This window comes from Oryx dammah, unplaced genomic scaffold (assembly GCF_014754425.2).
Source record: "Oryx dammah isolate SB20612 unplaced genomic scaffold, SCBI_Odam_1.1 HiC_scaffold_27, whole genome shotgun sequence".
In the NCBI taxonomy this organism is placed as follows: domain Eukaryota; kingdom Metazoa; phylum Chordata; class Mammalia; order Artiodactyla; family Bovidae; genus Oryx; species Oryx dammah.
In genome coordinates, this window is record NW_024070211.1 from 49,777,157 (window position 1) to 49,802,941 (window position 25,785).

At 41.0% G+C, this 25,785-nt stretch overlaps 1 protein-coding gene across 7 annotated transcripts in view; it reads left to right on the forward strand.

Moving 5' to 3' along the window:
• The window catches only part of SF3B1 (splicing factor 3b subunit 1), a 64,674-nt gene that overhangs the window by 5,834 nt on the left and 33,055 nt on the right, over positions 1-25,785 (forward strand). For 6 of the 7 annotated variants that reach the window (XR_005719037.1, XR_005719038.1, XR_005719040.1 and 3 more), the window contains exon 2: positions 20,648-20,824. Coding sequence is in view for 1 of the 7 variants with exons in the window: in XM_040228873.1 (XP_040084807.1) it covers positions 20,797-20,824 (28 nt within the window). In the remaining 6 variants the exon portion in view is untranslated. Of the gene's footprint in view, positions 1-20,647; positions 20,825-25,785 lie in introns of those variants that run through there. The other variant, XM_040228874.1, reaches the window with a different exon arrangement.

A 25,785-nucleotide genomic window follows, 5' to 3' on the forward strand; every position in this document is an offset into this window, starting at 1 on the left:
ATTTACATTTTGTTTTGAACAAACCAAATATTAAAGAAACATACAAGACTGAGAAATTCAACTGAAATACCTACTTTAGTAAAGATTCATACAAGCAAGGTCCGATGCTGTAAAGAGCAATATTGCATAGGAGCCTGGAATGTCAGGTCCATGAATCAAGGCAAATTGGAAGTGGTCAACCAAGAGATGGCAAGAGTGAACATCGACATTCTAGGAATCTGAAAAATGGACTGGAATGGGTGAATTTAACGCAGATGGCCATTAGATCTACTACTGCAGACAGGAATCCCTCAGAAGAAATGGAGTAGCCATCATGGTCAACAGAAGAGTCCGAAATGCAGTACTTGGATGCAATCTCAAAAACGACAGAATGATCTCTGTTCGTCTCCAAGGCAAACCATTCAATATCACAGTTATCCAAGTCTATGCCCCAACCAGTAACGCTGAAAAAGCTGAAGTTGAACGGTTTTATGAAGACCTACAAGACCTTTTAGAACTAACACCCCCAAAAGATGTCCTTTTCATTATAGGGGACTGGAATGCAAAATTAGGAAGTCAAGAAACACTTGGAGTAACAGGCAAATTTGGCCTTGGAATGCGGAATGAAGCAGGGCAGAGACTAATACAGTTTTGCCAAGAAAACGCACTGGTCATAGCAAACACCCTCTACCAACAACACAAGAGAAGACTCTACACGTGGGCATCACCAGATGGTCAACACCAAAATCAAATTGATTATATTCTTTGCAACCAAAGATGGAGAAGCTCTATACAGTCACCAAAAACAAGACCTGGAGCTGACTGTGGCTCAGATCATGAACTCCTTATTACCAAATTCAGACTCAACTTAGGAAAGTAGGGAAAACCACTAGGCCATTCAGATATGACCTAAATCAAATCCCTTATGATTATACAGTGGAAGTGAGAAATAGATTTAAGGGCCTAGATCTGATAGACATAGAGTGCCTGATGAACTATGGAATGAGGTTCGTGACATTGTACAGGAGACAGGGATCAAGACCATCCTCATGAAAAAGAAATGCAAAAAAGCAAAATGGCTGTCTGGGGAGGCCTTACAAATAGCTGTGAGAAGAAGAGAGGCAAAAAGCAAAGGAGAAAAGGAAATATAGAAGCATCTGAATGCAGAGTTCCAGAGAATAGCAAGAAGAGATAAGAAAGCCTTCCTCAGCGATCAATGCAAAGAAATAGAGGAAAAGAACAGAATGGGAAAGACTAAAGATCTCTTCAAGAAAATTAAGAGATACCAAGGGAACATTTCATGCAAAGATGGGCTCGATAAAGGACAGAAATGGTATGGACCTAACAGAAGCAGAAGATATTAAGAAGAGGTGGCAAGAATACACAGAAGAACTGTACAAAAAAGATCTTCACGACCAAGATAATCATGATGGTGTGATCACTCACCTAGAGCCAGACATCCTGGAATGTGAAGTCAAGTGGGCCTTAGAAAGCATCACTACAAACAAAGCTAGTGGAGGTGATGGCATTCCAGTTGAGCTGTTTCAAATCCTAAAAGATGATGCTGTGAAAGTGCTGCACTCAATATGCCAGCAAATTTGGAAAACTGAGCAGTGGCCACAGGACTGGAAAAGGTCAGTTTTCATTCCAATCCCAAGGAAAGGCAATGCCAAAGAATGCTCAAACTACCACACAATTGCACTCATCTCACATGCTAGTAAATTAATGCTCAAATTCTCTAAGCCAGGCGTCAGCAATACGTAAACCATGAACTTCCTGATGTTCAAGCTGGTTTTAGAAAAGGCAGAGGAACCAGAGATCAAATTTCCAACATCCACTGGATCATCGAAAAAGCAAGAGAGTTCCAGAAAAACATTTATTTCTGCTTTATTAACTATGCGAAAGCCTTTGACTGTGTGGATCACAATAAACTGTGGAAAATTCTGAAAGAGATGGGAATACCAGACCACCTGACCTGCCTCTTGAGAAATCTGTATGCAGGTCAGGAGGCAACAGTTAGTACTGGACATGGAACAACACACTGGTTCCAAATAGGAAAAGGAGTACGTCAAGGCTGTATATTGTCACCCTGCTTATTTAACTTACATGCAGAGTACATCATGAGAAACGCTGGACTGGAAGAAGCACAAGCTGGAATCAAGACTGCTGGGAGAAATATCAATAACCTCAGATATGCAGATGACACCACCCTTATAGCAAAAAGTGAAGAGGAACTCAAAAGCCTCTTGATGAAAGTGAAAGAGGAGAGTGAAAAATTTGGCTTAAAGCTCAACATTCAGAAAACGAAGATCATGGCATCCAGTCCCATCACTTCATTGGAAATAGATTGGGAAATAGATGGGGAAACTGTGTCAGACTTTATTTTGGGGGCTCCAAAATCACTGCAGATGGTGATTGCAGCCATGAAATTAAAAGACACTTACTCCTTGGAAGAAAAGTTATGACCAACCTAGATAGTATATTCAAAAGCAGAGACATTACTTTGCCGACTAAGGTCCGTAAGGTCAAGGCTATGGTTTTTCCAGTGGTCATGTATGGATGTGAGTGTTGGACTGTGAAGAAGGCAGAGCACCGAAGAATTGATGCTTTTGAACTGTGTTGCTGGAGAAGACTCTTGAGAGTCCCTTGGACTGCAAGGGGATCCAAGCAGTCCATTCTGAAGGAGATCAGCCCTAGGATTTCTTTGGAAGGAACAATGCTAAAGCTGAAACTCCAGTACTTTGGCCACCTCATGTGAAGAGTTGACTCATTGGAAAAGACTCTGATGCTGGGAGGGATTGGGGGCAGGAGTAAAAGGGGACGACAGAGGATGAGATGGCTGGATGGCATCACTGACTCGATGGACGTGAGTCTGAGTGAACTCCGGGAGTTGGTGATGGACAGGGAGGCCTGGTGTGCTGCGATTCATGGGTTCGCAAAGAGTCGGACACGACTGAGCGACTGAACTGAACCTAACTGAAGATTAGAGGTAAAATATGTTTGTGCTTTACTTTAAAATGATCCACTGAGGGTAGAGGAATAGAGTATAGAAAACAAAATTGATCATTTGTTGGTAATTATTGGACTGGATAAGTGTAATTAGGAATTTGTAATAGTATTATATCTAGTTTTTCTTCATGTTTGAAATCTCTATATATTCTCTCTGTATCTGTACACACACACACACACACACATATACATGTGTATGTTTATTTTTTAACTTTTTATTTTGCATTGGGGTATAGCTGGTTAACAGACAGTTTTGTGATACTTTCAAGTGAACAATTAAGGGACTTAGCCATACACATGGAGAAGGCGATGACACCCCACTCCAGTACTCTTGCCTGGAAAATCCCATGGGCGGAGTAGCCTGGTAGGCTGCAGTCCATGGGATCGCTAAGAGTCGGACACAACTGAGCGACTTCCCTTTAACTTTTCACTTTCATGCATTGGAGAAGGAAATGGCAACCCACTCCAGTGTTCTTGCCTGGAGAATCCCAGGGACGAGGGAGCCTGGTGGGCTGCCGTCTATGGGGTCGCACAGAGTCTGACACAACTGAAGCGACTTAGCAGCAGCAGCAGCCATACATATACATGCATCCATTCTCCCCTAAACTTCACTCCCATCCAGGCTGCCACATAATGTTGAGCAGAATTCCATGTGCTATACAGTAAATTGTTGTTGATTGTCCATTTTAAATAAAGCACAGTGTACAAGCCCATCCCAAACTCCCTAACTATCCTTTCTCCCCACTTCCCCCCTTCCCCATAACCATAAGCTCATTCTCAAAGTGTTCGTCTGTTTCTGTTTTGTAAGCAACTTCATTTGTATCATTTCTTTTTAGATTACACATACAAGGGATGACCTACAATGGTATTTCTTCTCTAACTTACTTCACTCAGCATGACAGTCTCTAGGTCCATCTATATTGCTGCAAATAGCGTTATTTTATTCTTTTTAATAGCTCACTAATATTCCATTGTATATATGTACCACATCTTCTTTATCCATTCCTCAGTTGATGGACATTTTGGTTGCTTCTGTCTTGCTGTCGTATATGTGTATGTTTAATTTCTGCCTTTCATATAATCTTTACAAGTGACATTTTCCTGATTGACTTCTATGTAGAAATATACTTTGACATTTTGCTCACTTCAGAACCCTTAATATAGATTGAACAGCATAAAGGCTTCAGATAAATAGGCATGGCTATGACTTTGTATTAATACTGTTTTTAACCAACCCTTTGGTCAAAACAAATACAGGATGAATTTTAACCACATATTAAAACTTTAAATTTTTTAAACATCACTTGTAAATATTTCTTTCCTGAAATAAATAAAACAAGGTTTCAAAGTTAACATAATCTCATTACTGGGACCTTTTTGATCAGTAGCATAATCTTCCCAGCACTCTCAATGATCTCTTACAGGGATTATTTTTGAGAAAATTTTGGTTGGAAAAACATCTTCCTTGACTGAATCAGAACTGAACTACTGAATGAGAGATTAGTGTAATTATAGGTGTTAGTTTCCAATAAAAATCGACTGTCAAAGGAGATTAGCTGGACAGTTTGTCCTTACTAATATGGTTGTGTTAGGAACCAATCAGGAAAATGATACCAGTTATTTTGAACAGGAAATTTAATATAAAGACATTGTTAAACAGAGATCGGAAAACTAAGGTGATACAATTTCTGAGAACATGTGTGCAATGTTGTCAACTACTTGATGCTTTTGAACTCTGATGTTAGAGAAGACTCTTGAGAGTCCCTTGGACAGCAAAGAGATCCAACCAGTCCATCCCAAAGGATATCAGTCCTTAATATTCATTGGAAGGACTGATGCTGAAGCTGAAACTCCAGTACTTTGGCCCCTGATGCAAAGAACTGACTCATTTGAAAAGACCCTGATACTGGGAAAGATTGAAGGCAGGAAGAGAAAGGGATGACAGCATCACCAACTCAATGGACATAAGTTTGAGTAAGCTCCGGGAGTTGGTGATGGACAAGGAGGCCTGGTTGCTATAGTCTATGGGGTCGCAAAGAGTCAGACACAACTAAGCGACTGAGAGAAGCTGAGAATCAGATTCAGTGCAGTGTCAGGACTTTTATTGGGGCTGACCACATGGGCACCCTCTGTGCAGTTCACTTCAGTCACTTAGTCACGTCTGACTCTTTGCGACCCCATGAATTACAGCACGCCAGGCCTCCCTGTCCATCCCCAACTACCGGAGTTCACCCAAACTCATGTCCATCGAGTTGGTGATGTCATCCAGTGATCTCATCCTCTGTCGTCCCCTTTTCCTCCTGTCCCCAATCCCTCCCAGGATCAGTCTTTTCCAATGAGTCAGCTCTTTGCATGAGGTGGCCAAAGTATTGGAGGTTCAGCTTTAGCATCAGTTCTTCCAAGAACACCTAGGACTGATCTCCTTTAGAATGGACTGGTTGGATCTCCTTGCAGTCCAAGGGACACTCAAGAGTCTTCTCCAGCAACACAGTTCAAAAGCATCAATTCTTCAGCGCTCAGCTTTCTTCACAGTCCAACTCTCACGTCCATACATGACCACTGGAAAGACCATAGCCTTGACTAAACAGATCTTTGTTGGCAAAGTAATGTCTCTGCTTTTGAATATACTATCTAGGTTGGTCATAACTTTCCTTCCAAGGAGTAAGCATCTTTTAATTTCATGGCTGCAGTCACCATCTGCAGTGATTTTGGAGCAAAAAAAAAACAAAGTCAGCCACTGTTTCCACTGTTTCCCCATGTATTTCCCATGAAGTGATGGGACCAGATGCCATGATCTTCGTTTTCTGAATGTTGAGCTTTAAGCCAAATTTTTCACTCTCCTCTTTCACTTTCATCAAGAGGCTTTTTAGTTCATCTTCACTTTCTGCCATAAGGGTGGTGTCATCTGCATATCTGAGGTTATTGATATTTCTCCCAGCAGTCTTGATTCCAGCTTGTGCTTCTTCCAGCTCAGCGTTTTTCTCATGATGTACTCTGCATATAAGTTAAATAGCAGGGTGACAATATACAGCTTTGACATACTCCTTTTCCTATTTGGAACCATTCTGTTGTTCCATGTCCAGTACTAACTGTTGCTTCCTGTCCTGCATATAGGTGTCTTAAGAGGCAGGTCAGGTGGTCTGGTATTCCTATCTCTTTCAGAATTTTCCACAGTTTATTGTGATCCACACAGTCAAAAGCTTTGGCATAGTCAATAAAGCAGAAATAGATGTTTTTCTGGAACTCTCTTGCTTTTTCCATGATCCAGTGGATGTTGGCAATTTGGTGTCTGGTTCCTCTGCCTTTTCTAAAACCAGCTTGAACATCAGGAAGTTCACGGTTCACGTATTGCTGAAGCCTGGCTTGGAGAATTTTGAGCATTACTTTACTAGCATGTGAGATGAGTGCAATTGTGTGGTAGTTTGAGCATTCTTTGGCATTGCCTTTCTTTGGGATTGGAATGAAAACTGACCTTTTCCAGTCCTGTGGCCACTGCTGAGTTTTCCAAATTTGCTGGCCTATTGAGTGCAGCACTTTCACAGCATCATCTTTTAGGATTTGAAACAGCTCAACTGGAATTCTATCACCTCCACTAGCTTTGTTCGTAGTGATGCTTTCTAAGGCCCACTTGACTTCACATTCCAAGATGTCTGGCTGTAGGTGAGTGATCACACCATGGTGATTATCCGGGTCGTGAAGATCTTTTTTGTACAGTTCTTCTGTGTATTCTTGCCACCTCTTCTTAATATCTCCTGCTTCTGTTAGGTCCATACCATTTCTGTCCTTTATTGAGCCCATCTTTGCGTGAAATATTCCCTTGATATCTCTTAATTTTCTTGAAGAGATCTTTAGTCTTTCCCATTCTGTTCTTTTCCTCTATTTCTTTGCATTGATCACTGAGGAAGGCTTTCTTATCTCTCCTTGCTATTCTTTAGAACTCTTCATTCAGATGCTTCTATCTTTCCTTTTCTCCTTTGCTTTTTGCCTCTGTTCTTTCCACAGCTATTTGTAAGGCCTCCCCAGACAGCCATTTTGCTTTTTTGCATTTCTTTTTCATGGGGATGGTCTTGATCCCTGTCTCCTGTACAATGTCACGAACCTCATTCCATAGTTCATCAGGCACTCTATGTCTATCAGATCTAGGCCCTTAAACCTATTTCTCACTTCTACTGTATAATCATAAGGGATTTGATTTAGGTCATACCTGAATGGCCTAGCAGTTTTCCCTACTTTATTCAATTCACGTCTGAATTTGGCAATAAGGAGTTTATGATCTGAGCCACAGTCAGCTCCCAGTCTTGTTTTTATTGACTGTATAGAGCTTCTCCATCTTTGGTTGCAAAGAATATAATCAATCTGATTTTGGTGTTGACCATCTGGTGATGTCCATGTGTAGAGTCTTCTTTTGTGTTGTTGGAAGAGGGTTGTTTGCTATGACCAGTGAGTTCTCTTGGCAAAACTCTATTAGCCTTTGATTTGCCCTGCTTCATTCCATATTCCAAGGCCAAAGTTGCCTGTTAACCTCGGTGTTTCTTGACTTCCTAATTTTGCATTCCAGTCCCCTATAATGAAAAGGACATCTTTTTTGGGTTTTAGTTCTAAAAGGTCTTGTAGGTCTTCATAGAACCGTTCAACTTCAGCTTCTTCAGCATTACTGGTTGGGCCATTGGCTTGGATTACTGCGATACTGAATGGTTTGCCTTGGAAACGAACAGAGATCATTCTGTTGTTCTTGAAATTGCATCCAAGTACTGCATTTTGGGCTCTTTTGTTGACCATGATGGCTACTCCATTTCTTCTAAGGGATTCCTGCCCACAGTGGTAGATGCAATGGTCATCTGAGTTAAATTCACCCATTCCAGTCCGTTTTAGTTCAGTGGTTCCTAGAATGTCAATGTTCATTCTTGCCATCTCCTGTTTGACCACTTCCAATATGCCTTGATTCATGAACCTAACATTCCAGGTTCCTATGCAATATTGCTCTTTACAGCATCGGACCTTGCTTCTATCTTCAGTCACATCCACAACCGGGTATTGTTTTTGCTTTGGCTCCATCCCTTCATTCTTTCTGGAGTTATTTCTCCACTGATCTCCAGGAGCATATTGAGTACCTACCAACCTGAGGAGTTCCTCTTTCAGTATCCTATCATTTTGCCTTTTCATACTGTTCATGGGGTTCTCAAGGCAAGAATACTGAAGTGGTTTGCCATTCCCTTCTCCAGTGGACCACATTCTGTCAAACCTCCCCACCATGACCCGCCCGTCTTGAGTGGCCCCACAGGGCATGGCTTAGTTTCATTGACTTAGACAAGGCTGTAGTCCGTGTGATTAAATCGACTAGTTTTCTGTGATTATGGTTTGTGTGTTTCTACTCTGATGCCAACACCTACCGTCTTAGTTGAGTTTCTCTTACTTTGGACGTGGGGTATCTCTTCACGGCTGTTCCAGCAAAGCGCAGCCACTGCTCCTTACCTTGGACGAGGGGTATCTCCTCACAGCTGCCTCTCCTGACCACAAACATGGAGTAGCTCCTCTCAGCCCTCCTGCGCCCGCGCAGCCACTGCTCCTTGGACGTGAGGGCACCGTCTGCCTGAGTGCTAAATTTCACTCCCAAAGTGAAAGGAAAGAAAGCTGTTGTGGTATAAGCCATGCTGCCTGCACAGTTTAGACACAGTAGACAGATTTATCATTTTGGAGAATGTTGGAAATCTACTTGAAATCCAAGTTCCCAAATGCCAACCAAATATGGGAAAACTGCTTGGAAATGCAAAGCACATTAAAAAGCATAATAAAATAATTACATGAACAAACAAAAGTACCTGTTAAAGTTGCTATAGTTGGCAGCACTTAAAATTGGTAGTTAGTATTTTTAAAAAGCTGCATAGCTTAAAAGATACATAACTGCAAGATGATTCTTTGTTGATTAACTTTTAGCAGTTTTATTTAAGAGGGCATAATAGATTTAATAAATTGGAATTCAGTAGACATTCCTAGATTTAATTAATAAAATATAATTATGTACTTGATTTACTCTTTGGACAGTGTCCTGATACTGTTACAACTTTAATTTTAAAATATTAACATACCTTTCTTATATAGAAGTCTATTTTGCACTCTTGAGGGAAAAAATAGAAGAATTGGATCATGGTATCCATTCAGAGAATGTTTTACTGCTTGATTATATTTTTTGGTTTCATCTGTTTATAATAAGTAAATTTTGTGGTATTCAATTTAAGAATAGATGAGTGCAGAAATACCATGTTGGGAAAAATAGAGATCCCAAACAAAAAGAAACACAACTAGCTGCACAGCTCTGAGAATTTAATATTAAATCAACTTTGGGGGCTTCCCTGGTGGTTCAGTGTTTAAGAATTTGCCTGCCAATGCAGGAGATATGGGTTCGATCCCTAATCTGGTAAGATCCTACATGCCTCAGAGCAGCTAAACCTCTGTACTACAACTGTTGAGCCCTCAGGCCACAACTGTTGAAGCCCAAATGCCCTAGAGCTTGTAGCTGCACAAGAGAAGTCCATGCAGCACAACTAGAGAACAGCCCGCACAGCAATGAGAGGGTCAGTTATACTTCAAACAGTTTATTGATACAGTCTTTATTATATGTTCAGAGATAAGGCAGTAGTGTTATAGTGTCTCTCTCCTGCAGTTCTTCAAGGCACTTTCCACATTCCCAACGTTCACTTTACTCAGTATATCCTTAGATTATCAGTTTATATGTAGAAGGATATTATTCAGGACTATGAAGTCAGGTGAAAGAAGCGCATGGGCAAGCGCATGTGGGCAGGGGCTTGAAGCATCATGTCTGAGTGGGCTACTCTTCCCAGTCCCATGTATTCACTGGCCCAGAAGCTCCCAACTTCATTTTCTTTGGAGGCCTCCTATTATGTTTTGACTTTTTTAAAGTCTGATTTTTCATATTAACATCTTTTTGTTAGAACTCTTTCCTTTTTGGAATAATTTGTGATTTTAGAGTATGTAATTTCTGCCAACATCCCCCTTCTTAAACAGTCTTCCCTTTAAGAATTTGGTGTAAAAATTAAATAATATATATACTGAGTGTGTTTGTATATGCATAACATTAATCAATTAATGCATAAATCATGTTTAACCTTTGGGGAATGAGACATGAGGTAAGGCTTTTACTTTTCATTTTATATCTTTTAGGGGGGCACTATTTGAATAATTTATAATATACATAGTTTTTTGGAATAAGAACTAAATTATTCATGATATTAGATTTGGTAGTGATTTATTGGATATGACACCAAATGCTCAAGCAACAGAAGAAAAAAAAGGTAAACTGGACTTCATCAAAGTTCAGTTTGTGCATCAAAAGACTGTCACCAGAGGGAAAGTCAATACATAGTGAATTAGAAAAACTCAGTTTCCCCCCTATGTATTCCTCCTGTGTGTCTCCTTTGCTACTCATACAATTCACTTCTTGTCACCAAACATGTGGAGGTTTTCCCCACACCAAGTAATTCTCTGCCACACCAGCTGCATGTCTTACAGTTTAGCTCAGTTCTCACACTGTCTACCTGGGGGTAGTGTTGGATCCCACAGGTTAAGGTCTCAGTCCTGCAAGACGGCACCCACCCTACTTTGGATGCCAGTTACAAGCAGTAGGTTCCCAGGTTAACCCACAACTTCTGTCCCATTTGGCTACAAATCAGAGGTTCCCATAACTCTCTACTCAGAATCAATTAATTTTTTCGAGAGGCTCACAGAACTCAGGGAAATGCAGTAACCAGTTTATTAAAGGCTATGATAAAGGATACAGATGAAGAGACATACAGAGTGACGTCCCAGAGGGTCTCAAGCACAAGAGATTCTGTCCTCACAGAGCTGGTGTGTGCTGCCTTCCTAGTCTGGATATGTTTGCTAACCTGGAACCTCTCTGAATCTCATACTTTTGGAATTTTATGGAGGCTTAGTCAAATAGGCATGTTCAGTTAACTCCATTTCCAGCCCCTCTGCCCTCTCTGGAGAAGTGAGGAGTTGGATGGTGACCAATCCCAATCTAGGACTATTGTCTCCCTCACTCCTCACTACTGCTTTCAGATCATTATTTATTCACATTTTTGTGAAAGCTCAAGCTTCTTTGAGGCTCATATTCTTAAAGGCTAATGTCATCCTCTATCTGGCTGCATTATTGTTATTTTGTGGAAGACATGTTTGCTTGTAGTGGATGCTATAGGCTGCCCAGATTCCTTTCTCTCTCCCTTCATAACTAGAGCTGTTGGGAGTTCTTTTGGTGACAGCTCTATGGGTATTGCTTCTAGTTAAAAGAGAGCTGCATCTTCCAAGGTCATGCCCTTTGCTTGGGGAAACTCACATCCAAAGTCATGTTGATTTGGGAGTATAAAGGCCCAACTCCTTGCCCCAGTTTAGAACAACTCTAAAAGGCCGTCCCATCTCCAGAGTCCCCCATGTAATTGAGGTCTTTGTTGCAACTGGGTGGTAGTTCAGCTCCTCCTGTCCAGTTCTGATTCCTTCTTCCAGTTTCCATCTCAGTGCCTGCTTCATAGAGAACCCAACCTGTGATCCAAGAAAGCAGACTCTAAAATGGGATTTTTCAGATCTGGATCACCTGCAGTCTGGCTAGTAATGAGGACCCTCTCACCGGTGATAGGTAAAGCACTAATAGCTCCTGTTGAGATATTGGGAGACAGACACTGAAAGGCTGAGGTTAGTCGCTAAGAAAAGGTTAAGTGTTAAGGCTGGAGGGCATCATTTTTCGGTAGTATATAAAGAGAGTGTCATTGTCTCTGTCTCCAGCCAGAGAGCCAAAAAGGCTGATGTCAGGTCCAGGACTAAATAAGAATAGCAGAGCTCTAAAAGTGGACAAAGCACTCAGTCTCAACATATATTTTATACAAGGTGGGGCCCTAATTGGGAAGGATTTCAGTCCTAAGAAACTGAACCAGGATGTCTGGGTCAGTGCACTCACGAGCTTGAAATCCTATATTCCCCTGAATCCTTTGGGCCTATTGAAGTGGTTTAATCCTGTGAAAAAGCTAGTGCTCCCTCGTTGCTTGAAGAAGATACAAAAACTGTTGACTTATTAGAAGTCAGGTGCTACCCTCAGGAACTTTCCTTCCTAGACAACACACCACAACTGGGTTAAGTCATATATTACCTGACCAAGGAAATGCTGAGCCTGCTATGGGAGGAAAGGGACACCTCAAAGAATCAAAGGACCTAGCCAGTATATACCACCAGGAGGTGGAAGATGACATAAAGAACTAAATTCTGAGGGGTCTTAGATCAAGGGGTAGGGCTGGGTAGCAGAATGTAATGGATAGGGAGGATTTACCACAGATCGTGACTGCAGCCGTGAAATTAAGAGACGCTTGCTCCTTGGGAGAAAAGCTATGACCAACCTAGACAGCATGTTAAAAGGCAGAGACGTTACTTTGCAACAAAGGTCCATCTAGTCAAAGCTGTGGTTTTTCCAGTAGTCATATATGGATGTGAGAGTTGGACTATAAAGAAAGCTGAGTGCCAAAGAATTGATACTTTTGAACTGTGGTATTGGAGAAGACTCTTGAGAGTCCCTTGGACTGCAAGGAGATCCAACCAGTCCATCCTAAAGGAAATCAGTCCTGAATATTCATAGGAAGGGCTGATGCTGAAGCTGAAACTCCAATACTTTGGCCATCTGATGCGAAGAACTAACTCATTGGAGAAGACCCTGATTCTGGGAAAGACTGAAGGTGGGAGGAGAAGGGGACAACAGAGGATGAGATGGTTGGATGGCATCACCGACTTGATGGACATGAGTTTGAGCAAGCTCTAGGAGATGGTGATGGACAGGGAAGCCTGGCGTGCTGCAGTCCATGGAGTCGCAAAGAATTGGACATGATTGAGTGAGTGAACTGAACTGATTGATATGGGAGCACTATCCCATAATATGGAATACCCCGACTAGGATCTGGGGAGGCAGTGCTAACATTCTACTAGGATGGCTCACATTAAGTGGTGTAGAAATGGCAGAACTACTGTGAAGCATGGTGGAAGAAGGGATCAGAAGGCTCAGAGAAGTGAGTATGCTGGAGTAGGTATTCTATACTAAGCCCAGAAAACTGTGCTCCAGAAGAGGACTATACTCCACAGGAAGGCTCAGAGGACACTCTTCACTAAAGCAATAAGGAATATGAAAGGGGCACCAGCATCACTGGAAAGGACTGAGGTGAAGTGAGTGAGGTACTTGACTCAGGTTCAAAATGTAAGGGGGTGCCAAAAAGCTCAATAACTAAGATAAATAATATTTTAATGATATTTAAATATTAGTGCAAAAAAATCTAAGAGGAACAAGATGTCAAATTTTTAAATAAAGACAGGATCAATACTACTGATTTTTCCTTTTGCCTCAGGCTCCAGTATGGTTCAACACAGCCCTGTTACTCATGATGACTGTCCCTTACAGGTCTTAGGTGATGGTAGCAGAAAAAGTGACATAGCTGACTTCCATGTGAGCAATGGCGATGATAGGATCCCAAAATAGAGGGCAAGTGGTGATGTTTAACCCTCAGAGGCAAGGTGGGTACAATTATAGTTAGCACAAGGTCAAAATGGCTGCATGGGGGCTCCTGACCTGCAAAAAGATACAGAGACAGTTAATCCAATAGGCTGTCCTTAGAGGTAAGATTGATGGGCAGCCTACAAGGATGTTGCTTACTATATACAACCAAGAGAAATCAAGGGTGGATTTCTTCAGGAGGCTGAAGGCAACTATTCCAGTACATTTTTTTAAAAATTGATCCTTTAATAGTTTCTGTACATGAGCTAGCTTTCAGATATAGAACTCTAATTTCAGACTATTTGATTGAAACAGATCCCCAGGAAGTAGGACCATGTAACACCATGGTAAATATGTGCTAAAGAATCCCCTAGTACTTCTTCAAAGACCCCTCTCATTTGCTCTGATAAGCGTACATTGGAGAAAGTAGAATAACCAAATGTTTTGAGTCCTGTGGACACTACAAGTTGAGACTGATACCCAAATTGTCATAATGGTCCCTGTTAGAATGGAAGTCTAGGGTCAAAAGTGGAGTCTGGGCCCAGGTCTGGCTCATGGTGCCAAGCAAGTATCATTTCCCAGGTTCCCAAATGTTTAATTGGAATGGATATAGTTAGAAGTTGGCTAAACCCTCATATTGGTTGCTTGGCCTGTGGAATAGAACATAGTGGGGAAGGCTAATGAACACTCTGCCAAGATAGCAGATAAGAAACATTTTCATAGCCTAGGAAGTATGGCAGAGATTAGTACCTTAAAGACCTGAAGAATGCGAAGGATGTGGTCCCCATCATGTCTAAACTGGAGTCTGGCCCTTCAAAAGGCTGCACAGGCCCTGGAGGATGACAGTGAATTATCACACATTAAACCAAGAAATAGCCCCAGTTGCAGTTGCTGTGCCAGATGTAGCTACAGCAGATTAACATGACCTCAAGTACATGGTAAGCAGGTACTGATTTGAGGAAAAGAGTTGTTTTCCATATCTAACAAGGATTTGAAACACTTTATTGAGCTGTACAAGTGTATATATTTTAAGTTTGACTCCTGGATTGTGTTACTTTTTCCACAATATGGTCTCTTATAATAACTATCATAATACATATAGTCTTAAAGGACCCGGACAGCAGAAAGTCATATCAGTTCATCATATGCATGGGTATTGTGTTAATCTTGTCAATCAGACTAAATGACCACAAAATGGTAGGTATATTAGAGGCTTTGGAAAAACATATATATTCCGGAGGGTAGGAGATAAACTCAGTGAAAATAAAGGTCTGCTTTGTTAGTTATAGTGCAGGATTTCCCAGTGGTGGCACTGTTGACATGCTGGGTCAGAAAATTCTGTTGTGGGGAGCCTTCCTGTGGAACATAGGATTCTGAGCAGTACCCTGTGCTCTAGACACCAGTAATTGCTCACTTTAACTTGCTTTAGGTGTCCCAGTCCAGTTCAGGGAGAAAGACACATAGAAAAAACTACAATACATAGTGGCTTGAGTAGTTACAGATGTTTCTGGTATTTTAGGAGCACAGCAGTATCAAAGCATGCCGTCTATATCTCACTCCTCGGGTGAGATTTCCTGGGTGGAGTGACACTGGGTCAGTGTCAGGTGGAGAGGACCTTCTAGTAAAAGAGTATTAAGTTGTGACAACCAAAAATACCTCTAGACATTGCAAAATACCCTGGGAGACACAAGCACTCCCATTTGAGAACCACTGTTTTAGGGGTGTAGTGGCCTAAGGCATGCCTGGACACTCCCTCCAAAGTAAAGGACACGCTATTGCATCTTGTACCTCCCATCACTAGGAAAGAACACTATGCCTTGTAGGTTTCTTTGGGTGACGTAAAAAACTGCCAGCTTTGTACTCTATAGCAACTGTCGTTAAAATTGCCAACATATCTAGGTTGACTCTGGTACCTGCCTAAAACAGATTACTTGTCATTGACCCAATGACTGCTATCTGCTGAACATCCCTTACCCTATTTCACAAACCCTATTTCTCTGGTCCTGATATCCCACCTTCCTCTACCTTCTGCCAGTTTCTTAGTTCAACCAGTAAAAATAGCCATCCTAAACTGAAACATTAATGACAATATTTCTTGCCCTTGTACAGTGCATCCGCCATTGAGAATCCAGTGGCAAAATTACGTGGCAGGTCTCTGTATTAGTTAGCAAGACAGTTCAGATTCCTTCATTCAGTATTAATTACTGTCAGGTACCACATCTCATACCACTCTTCCCCTGTTACTCCATTCACCAACCTTTCTGGTTTTGGAAACCCCACGTTTGCTCTCACCTTGGCACATTGGCATTTGCCACGTCTGGAATACCTCTTCCCTCATGTCCTCATTCCCTTATTTCATGTAGGTGTCAGTTCAGATGTCATCCTCCCAGACATCTTGCTTTTTCTGCCTAGCCTGTCCTGCCACCCTGCCCACTCCCCTTACTTTGCCTTATTTTTTTCATAACATTTGATAGTACCTGAAATTATACAAACACATACAGTTTTGGGTTTTTTTTTTTTTTGCTGTGCTATGAGTCATGTAAGATCTTAGTTCTCCCACCAAGGACTGAACCTGCAGTGGGGGCATGGAAACCTGGAGTCGTAACCACTGGACCTCCAGGGAAGTCCCCAAATACAGATTTTTAATCTCTTTCCCTCAAATATTCTGATCTCTGTGAGGATCTTATTCAACATTGTATTTCCAGCATCTAAAGTGATGTCTGGTATATGATAGGTCCTTATTGAATATTTATTGACAGGTTTTCAAATATTTTTTCAATAAATGGTGAAATTTACCTTTGTTTATTTTAATTAGGGTTCAACTGGATATACATACCAGTAGGAGATACATATTAAGACATTTATTGGAAGGAATTGGTTTACACAATTGTGGGAATCAACCAATAAACAAGGCCAGAATCTCTTGGGCAGGCCATCAGTAAGGGCAGGCTGGAACTCTGGCACAGGCCGAAGTTGCAGTCCACAGGTGGAATTTTCTTAGTCAGTGAAGTCTCAGTTCTGCTCTCAAGACCTTTCGACTGATTGAATTAAAACCCACCCAGATTATCTAGGACAATCTACTTTAAGTCAGTTATATCACTTGAGCATATCTACAAGGCCTTCATAGTAACACCTAGATTAGTATTTGTATGAATAACTGGGACTGTAGTTTGGCCAGGTTGACACATTAGAAGATCATTGCAGCATTCTAGGCATCTGGATGCTTCTGAGACACAATCTGCTTAGCTACCTGGAACACCTACTTATGTGTGCTCTGAATCTCGATATTTTAACATTACGAATCAAAGACCGCTCTTGGTTGATGACTTTTAGTTAGAAGAAAAAGCTGGTTAATGAATTCACACTAATATTAATATATGCTTTTCAGTTCTAGTTAGACCTGGTATAGCTGAAAGGAAGAGAGATCACCTAAGCTAAATGCAAGAAAAGTAGTATCTACAGAATGATTCTTTGGAAGCTTGGAGCTGGATGTGGTTCTGGATTCAAGGTGGTGGTGGGGACTCAAGCAACAGGAATGCATGATTCTTCAGACAAAGTGACAATTTCCACTGATTTTGTTAGTAGCAACTACTTCAAGTTAAAATTTCCAAGAGAAGGCATCTTGACTTAGCCAATAACTTCCTTTGTTTTTAGACAGAGTGTGCTATATTCCAGGCCAGGTTCCAGGTAGCCAGGTACCTGTCTCTTCCAGAACAACCCAGTGCTGTTCCCCTGAACAGAGAGTTTGGTCAGGTCAGTTGAAGCTAGAAGCAAAAGTCAGGCATGACAGACATTGACCAACATATTCAGAACATCATCTTGGGGTTATTTGTTATTTAACTGAGTAATGCCCAAATTTTCAGGAATAAAGCTCTCTAGTTTTGGAAGTTTAGGCATAACTGAAAAGCAGATAAAAGTAGATTTTTTTGCCTGAGGTACATAGAGTCTGATGTACCTTTGATTTAGGAGATTTCTGGAAAGCTCAACATTACATATCAGGATTGTGGTCACTTTGTCCTGTGACAGTCCCTTTACCTCTGAAAAGATGGTCTTGATAAATTGTCACTGCTTTTCAAGCAGCATGGAGCTTCAAGGCCTTTATAGCTTTATCTCCTATGGTAATTTGTGCAGTTACAGCTAGCATTTAACATTATGAAAAATTATATCTTATTTGTCTAGAAGGGCTTCCCTGATAGCTCAGTTGGTAAATAATCTGCCTGCAATGCAGGAGACCCCGGTTTGATTCCTGGGTGAGCAAGATCCACTGGAAAAGGGATAGGCCACCCACTTCAGTATTCTTGGGCTTCCCTGGTGGCTCAGCTGGTAAAGAATCTGCCTGCAATGTGAGAGACCTGGGTTTGATCCCTAGGTTGGGAAGATCCCTTAGAGAAGGGAAAGACTACCCACTCCAGTATTCTGGCCTAGAGAATTCCATGGACTGTATAGTCCATGGGGTCACAAAGAGTCAGACACTACTGAGCAACTTTCACTTTTGTCTAGAAAAATCATGTATAATTGTAACTTTGCAATATATATATTTTAAGACTGATAAGGAATAGATTTTCATTCTAATTGGATGTCATCACTCTCAATGATCGGGTTATAAATAGGCAGGGAGGGGCAGAAAAGCCCTTCTGATTAAAAAAAATAATTTTATTTATTATTTTTGGCTGTTCTGAGTCTGCTGCCTGGGTTTTCCTTTAGTTGTGGCGAGTGGGGGCTACTCTTTGTTGTGGTGTATGGACTTCTCATTGCAGTGGTTTCTCTTGTGGTGCATGGGCTCTAGGGCACTCGGGTTTTAGTAGTTTCAGCAAGTGGGCTCAGTAGTTGCAGCTCCGGGGCTCTGGAGCACAGGCTCAATAGTTTTGGTGCAGGGGCTTAGTTACTTTGTGGCATGACGGATCTTCCCAGATCAGGAATTGAACCCTTGTCTCCTGCATTAGCAAGTGGCTTCTTTACGACTGAGCCACCAGGGAAGCCCTTGCCCCCCCTCCGCAACTCCTGACTTTTGAAATAAAAAATGTATAGGAAATCCATTTTAACTAATATGTGATTAATATTTATTAACATTGGAAATGGAAAGTAAAGGGTGCTTAGCTGGTGGCTAAGTGGTAAAGAATCCACCTGCCAATGCAGAAGATGCAGGTTCCATCCCCTGGGTCTGGAAGATCCCCTGGACAAGGGAATAGCAACCCACTCCAGTATTCTTGCCTGGGATATCCCATGGACAGAGGAGCCTGGCAGGTTATAATCCTTGGGGTTGCTAAAAAGTCAAACACGACTTAGCAACTAAACAACAAGTTATTTTAAAAAACTCTTATTTCTTACTGTCTAAAAATTCAAGTTATTGTTTTATAAAAGACAATTCAGTTTTGGAAGATTAGAAGGGAGTCTCCAATGATCTTTGACCAAGTCTCTCATATCTCACTTCCCAACACATGCCCTTGCCCTACAAAAGTAACTTTTAATACCTAGGAACCTAGAGAAATATGAACATAATACAAAGTGGCCAGCAGGCACAACTTATATCTTGGGAAAGACAGAGGACATGTGATGCCTACTTTACAAATGCTTTTCATTTTTTTCCTGTTCATAAAAATAATACATGCTCATAGCAGAGTATCTAGAAAATACTAAAAATTATTAATATAAAGAAAAAACCACTCAATTCTATCATTCACAAACATTCGCACTTAACGTTTTGGTAAATTTCCTTTTCGTATATTTTTTACATGACAGTGACTATCTTGTATAAATGAGTTTATCTTTTAAAAAATTATAAATCAAGAAATGCAACATCCTTGCTATTATTTTTGTCAACATGGGTGAATTCTTTTAGTTTATTGGTTATTGATGGACATAACACCTTTAATTCATTATTTCTCATTCTTTTACTTTAAAATATGCTATTTTTATATATAAAAGAATATATGTAATCTATGTGTAGGTTATAAGCCATTTAAGGAATATCTATGGACCCTCTGCCAATCCAAGAACTAGAATTTATCAACAATTGACTTAATAATCTACATGTTCTTCTCTTATCTCACCCCCTTCCTCCTCCAGCTATTGTTTAACCTAAATTAAACTGAAAACTTTAACCCATCAAATTGATTTTTTCATTGATGCTATTAAAATGTCACTTTGGGGGACCTCCCCAGTGGTCCAGTGGCTAAAATTCTGTGCCCCAATGCAAGAGGCCCAGGTTCAATCCCCAGCCAAAAAAAAAAAAAACCTTACTTTTTTATTACGTAAATTTCTACTAAGTATTTGTATTCTGAGTCTGTCACTCAGCAAGGTAATTTGTTTTGTGATGTCTATCACCTGACCCTTACCTGCCTTACCAGGCTGCTTCCAGTACCAATTTCCCTATTAAATTCTTATGTTCTTCAGAGTACAAAGTCAGTGTGACAGGTTATGCTTGTATAGCTGATGTTTAGGAGAAAAAAAATACTGATTTAGGAATGACATTTAGGATTATCAGAAGCATTTCATTAGTGTTAGTGCTGACAATCGGGACTTTTCTAAGAACTCAGAAGAGCGGCCAAGTTCCTGCTCTGTAACTTAATAACCGTGTGACCTTGTACAATCTCATATATAACGCTGTCCTATCTTTTTTCCGTCATTTCTGAAATGAGATTAGCAACAATTTATCCACTTTGTGGGAGTTATGGGATTACCAACAAATTACCCTCTTTATGTGAATTTCAATAGCGATTGGGAACATATTGTAGACAAACTCCTAATCAAATGGTAAGTAATTAGTTAAAAAGAGAACGACCTTGAATTACAGAGTGAGGGATGAGACTGTTGTAATTGTTAACTAAGCACTACAACAGCTGAGACATGCTGAGGAAAAGTTTTTGGCCTGAAAACGCCGTCTGGTGAATTTGGAGAAAGGGGACTGAAGGTCTGACGTTTCTTCCAGTCTTGAAACCTTAGTGTTTCTTTCAGCGACTGTTTTTAACTGCCTTGGTGGAATCCACTTTCCTCCACGGCAGAGTTACTAGCTACAGGGCGCTAAGGCTCACGTAGTCCTTGTCGGGTTTACCACGGAAACCGACTCCGGGAGCAACCCTGACTCCTCCCTCCACCCACAATGCACCTCTCTGTTCTATCTAGGTGGCTGCTCTGTCACGTGTCACCGACCGAGCGCGCTCCCGCTTGGCGCTTGCGCGGAGAGCGGCCCCCAGCTATTTTTCTCCGTGGCAGCGGCGACGAGCGGAAGTTCTTGGGAGCGCCAGTTCCGTCTGTGTGTTCGAGTGGACAAAATGGCGAAGATCGCCAAGACTCACGAAGGTAAGCGGTTTTCCCCTTGTTACGTAGATTCTCCGCTGCCAACCTGCTAAGAGTTTGTCTTCTTAGGTTTCTGCCTCTTCCTGTGGTTTCTTTTCTGGGGGTCCGAACTCGCGCTTCGGGCCCCGGGTTGTCTGCTCGGCGCCAGAGGCGCAGGCCACTGCCCCGCGTAATGGCGTCCTACTCGTACACCCCCGACAGGCGCTTTGTTCCGTGTTTGGGTGCTGCTACTTCAGCATTGCTTTTCTTCTCTGACTGGGGCCTCGTTTAAACAGCTCTCGAAGGATAATCCCTGGGTAAAGGAGCGGGGAAAACGGCGTGGGAACAAAGTCTCTCTCACCTCTCGGAACTGTCGTTGGCATAGTTTGTGCAGGAGAGGGTCAGAAAAGCACTGAAATACGGCAGCCGCTTTCCGGGTTGCACTCAATCGAGTTTAGTCAAACTGAGGCTCGTTACTCTTGAAGCTTGGTTAATTTGTATATCTTCAGGCGTCTAAGATACATACCTTGGGTTTTTTTTTTTTTTTTTTTTTGGCTGTTGTTCGAAATGATTTGGAAATACAATCTGGTAGTTTTCTCCATCCTTGATTACTTTTAGTATAATAGGGGCTTTTTTTCTTTTGAGACTGATTTTTGATGGAACAGGGAAAGGCACATTAATAATGGCCAAAGCTCTTGAACAAGTTGGTCATTTTGTGAAATACAGAGTATGCGAAATTAGGAAAATATTAGAAATAGGCTGTAGCAGTCCCCCTTCAGGGAGTATTCAGAAATGACAGGAAGTAGGGGCACTTTTGCGGAGAAGGCAGTGGCACCCCACTCCAGTACTCTTGCCTGGAGAATCCCGTGGATGGAGGAGCCTGGTAGGTTGCAGTCCATGGGGTCGCTAAGAGTCGGACACGAATGAGCGACTTCCGTTTCACTTTTCACTTTCATGCATTGGAGAAGGAAATGGCAACCCACTCCAGTGTTCTTGCCTGGAGAATCCCAGGGACGGGGGAGCCTGGTGGGCTGCCGTCTATGGGGTCGCTCCGAGTCGGACACGACTGAAGCGGCTTAGCAGCAGCAGGGTCACTTTTGAGAAAAGACGAGGTGTACTGGAAGTTGGAACTGCATTCCTTGATTTCTGACTTGAAATCTGAAATTTCAATCAAACACTGCTTCGAAGAGTTAGTTTTATGTCACACGTCGTTTTTTACTTTTATGTCACACGTCGTTTCTGGGTTCGTGACTTGATGTTAGTTTGTGGGAGGTAATAAAGACCAAGGTCATCAAGTTTTATAGTCTGGTGGGGAAACAGGTATCTATTTTCATTCTTTACGAGGCAATTGAATGCTTAAACAAATATAAGCAGTGTATTTTGGGAACCTGGGTAACGGAATCATTAATTTATGCTTAGGGCTATTTCATAGAGGAGGTGACGTATCCCTGGTCTAAAAGGATCAATCGGTTTTAAATTAGGGGAGGACATTTGAACCTGAGACGACGTCTTGTACCTAGGCAGTGACTCTTGAAAATGTGTTTGGCTAGTTGTGGCAGGAAAAGGGAGTTCAAGGAGGAAGTAGATGCATCTGAAAAATGTTGGTTGGGGCTGTTAATGATTCTGTCACCCCTGGGAATTGAGTCCAGTTTTCTGCAACTTAGGAAACAGACTAATGAAGTGGCAGTGACTTTCATATTTTTACTGTTCTTGTTAGTATTTGGGATTGAAACACTGTTTTAATCTCAAAGTGTTTTGGGGGCACTTCTGTCTTTACTACTTTTGTAAAATAATTAGAAAACATAAAGATGTTGGCTATTCTTGTTTATCTTGTAGAGTATTCATTTGGGGCATTTTGTGGCCTTGATTACTTTATCGGTATCTTTATGATAAGATAACTTTTGGATAGGAAAATCAAAGTTAGGATTAGTTTTCCTGTGTTTTAGAAGCACAGTTCAAAGTTTTGGTCTATAGAAGATTGCAATTCATTTACCGGAATTGGTTTTATATGGGATTATACTCATATGAATTAGCTGAGGCCTAAAGTATTGGAGCGTTCAGTTTCAGGTGTGAACACTATGTGTATACAAGACACTGTCCAATCACTTACTGCAGTGTAAGACAGTATGATGAATGTTACAGTTCCTTGTTCCTTCCTCATGACATTTTCCTGGAGAATACTAGTCCTTCAGAGTCCATCTCTGTTTTTACTTCTTAAGCCATCTCTGATAAACTGGATCAGAATTACTTTCTTGGATTTTTCTTTGTGTATTTGACTTGCGTGTGCTGCTGTTACAGCACTCCTAATCTTTATTACTTATAATATTTTACAGTGTTAAGGTTTTTTCTTCCACTTACAGTTGTATACAGAAACTGTCCTTTGGTATCCACCGTTCCTGATGTATGAATGCTGAATATTTTATTATTATCATTATTATTATTTTTTTTTAATTTGTTTTTGGCTCTGCTGGGTCTTTGTTGCTCTCCAGGCTCTCCTCTAGTTGTGGAGAAGGGAGGTTATTCTCTAGTTGTGGTGTGCAGGCTTCTCATTGTAGTGGCTTCTCCTGTGGAGCACAGGCTCCAGGACACCCAGGCTGCAGTAGCTGCAGCTCGTGGGCTCTAGAGCACAGGCTCAGTAATTGTGGTGCAAGGGCGTAATTGCTTCCCGGCATGTGGGATCTTCCCAGGTCGGGGGCTGAACCCCTGTCTCCTGCATTGACAGGCAGATTCTTTACCACAGAGTCACCAGGGAAGTCCTGAATGCTGAATATTTTAATCAACACTTACTGAGAGATTATACTGAAAGTATTAAGACTATCACAGAAAGGGGGCACTTAAACGCTGACCTTTGAACAGTTTGGTAGGTTTGAATACTTCTGTTTGGCTAAGATAATTGGGAAGGACTTAAATTTTGGGACCTTCCGGAGTTCATATTTGGGGAACCTCCTGAGATATATTAACATCAAATTAGGATATTTGGCTCGGCTTGACTTTGGCCTTCCAGTATCTCCAGGATAAAGCACCCTCTTCATTCTCTGAGGTAACATTACTTCTGTGACTTAGGAAAGTCATTGATTGTGGTAAAGGATGATCTAGAGGGAGTAAGGGTAACCTTTTAGGATGCTGAAGTAGTTGAGAGGAAGTCTTGAATTTGAATCTCACTGGAGCAGTCTTGGTTTTTTGGGCTGTGCTGAGTGCCTTCTGGGATCGTAATTCCCTCACTAGGAATTGAACTCAGGCCAAGTGTGAAAGCACAAGTTCTAACTACTGGACCACCTGGAACTCCCTGGACCAACTTTTAAAAGTATGTAATACTTGTTTAATTTTTGTCTTAAAGTTTTCCATCATGTTGCTTTTTTATATAAAAATTATAATCTTTTCATCCTAAATAATGCTTCTAGTAAAGACGTTTCTTTGTTGTACCTGGTAATTTGTTAAAATATGGCTGCATCAGTACTTTGTAATTGAGTCTTGTGAGATAAATAATACTTCAGTATTCAAGCTGAATTAAGTTGTTGTTGTACCTTCCAATATAGTTTTTTTCCATAGGCTATTACTTCCCTTCATTGATCCAAACCAATCTTTTTTTTCTTTCTTGTTATCATATTCCTTTCAAATATTTGTAAGGATCAACCCATAACATCCTATTTAACCAACCCAATTATTGTTTTTTTATCCTGGGTCACTGTGGCTTATAAGCTTCCCAGTATTGAAATATAAAAAGAACTAGATTTATTCAAATCAAATGCAATCCCTTTTTGCATGTCGTGTCAAGCGTATAAAGTTATTAATGTGGGTAATCTTGCCAGCCAGCACTTCTTCAGATACTGCTGATTTGGGCCTGTGAGGGAACCACGGTGTTCTGTCTGGAAAGGAAAAAAGATGGATTATCCAAAAATTCCATGTATTGGCTTGTTTGGCCACTATTCCTTGAATGGATTTTCAGGGGCATCACAAGGCTGAAAAAGTTTTCTCCCTAGTTCTTTGCTTGCAGAATGGCTGGAATAATGATTTTATTTCTCTGTATCTTCTGAGATTTTTACTTTCCTCTGTCCAGAATAGTTGTTATTTCAGTTTTGTAGACACGCAGTATGAATGTTGTTAGTCAAAATAAAAAGGAAAAAAGTTGTTTAAAGATTTCAAAATTTTTCTTCCTGTAAAATTATGTAAGAATTTAATTGATACTAGTTAGGAATTAATCTTATAGGAACTGTTGTTTGTAGTGTTCAGTAAAATAATTAACCACCATAGTTAGTTGTCCTACTAGGGTTTTAAGGAAAAGACTGAGAGTTGGTATACAGAATATACTTTCTATTATTCTGCATATTTTTTTAGAAGTATCATATTTGAGAAATCCTTGTTTACCACTTGCTTCTGATTGGTGGTGATTAGATGATACTTATGGATCAGACTAAAAGGTGTCAGTGAATGATTAACATCCAAAGGCTGTGTCTGGAATTCCCTGACAGTCTAGTGGCTAGGACTCCAAGCTTGCACTACAAGGGCCACTGGTTCTATACCTGGCCAGGGAGCTAAGTTCCCACAAGCCTTGCAGCACAACCAAAGGCTGTGTCTATGTAATGCAAAGTGATGAATTATAGAACAGTGCAAATAGTACAAATTAAAAATGAGGAATAAAGATGTATCGAGGAGGAAGTGCTGCACGCTAGATTTAGCATTGTCTGAGGCATAGGAAAAAGGAAAGGCACAGAAGGGGAAACCAGAAGGACAGAATTGGTGGGGAGCAGTTGAACAGTTGTATCAGATATGACCAGTGATGGTTTATTTCAGAGTTTGATATTTAGGTCTTAGTTTAAAATACAAACAGTAGGTTAGATGTTTTCCATCTTTTAGAAGGTACAAGTTCCAGCAGTATTTTATCTTTTGATGTCAAACTCGATTCCCAGATGAAACATTTGATGTATTTATGTCCAGAAAATGTCTATAATTTTAAGTTTTAAATTATCACAATTTCTGGATTAGTA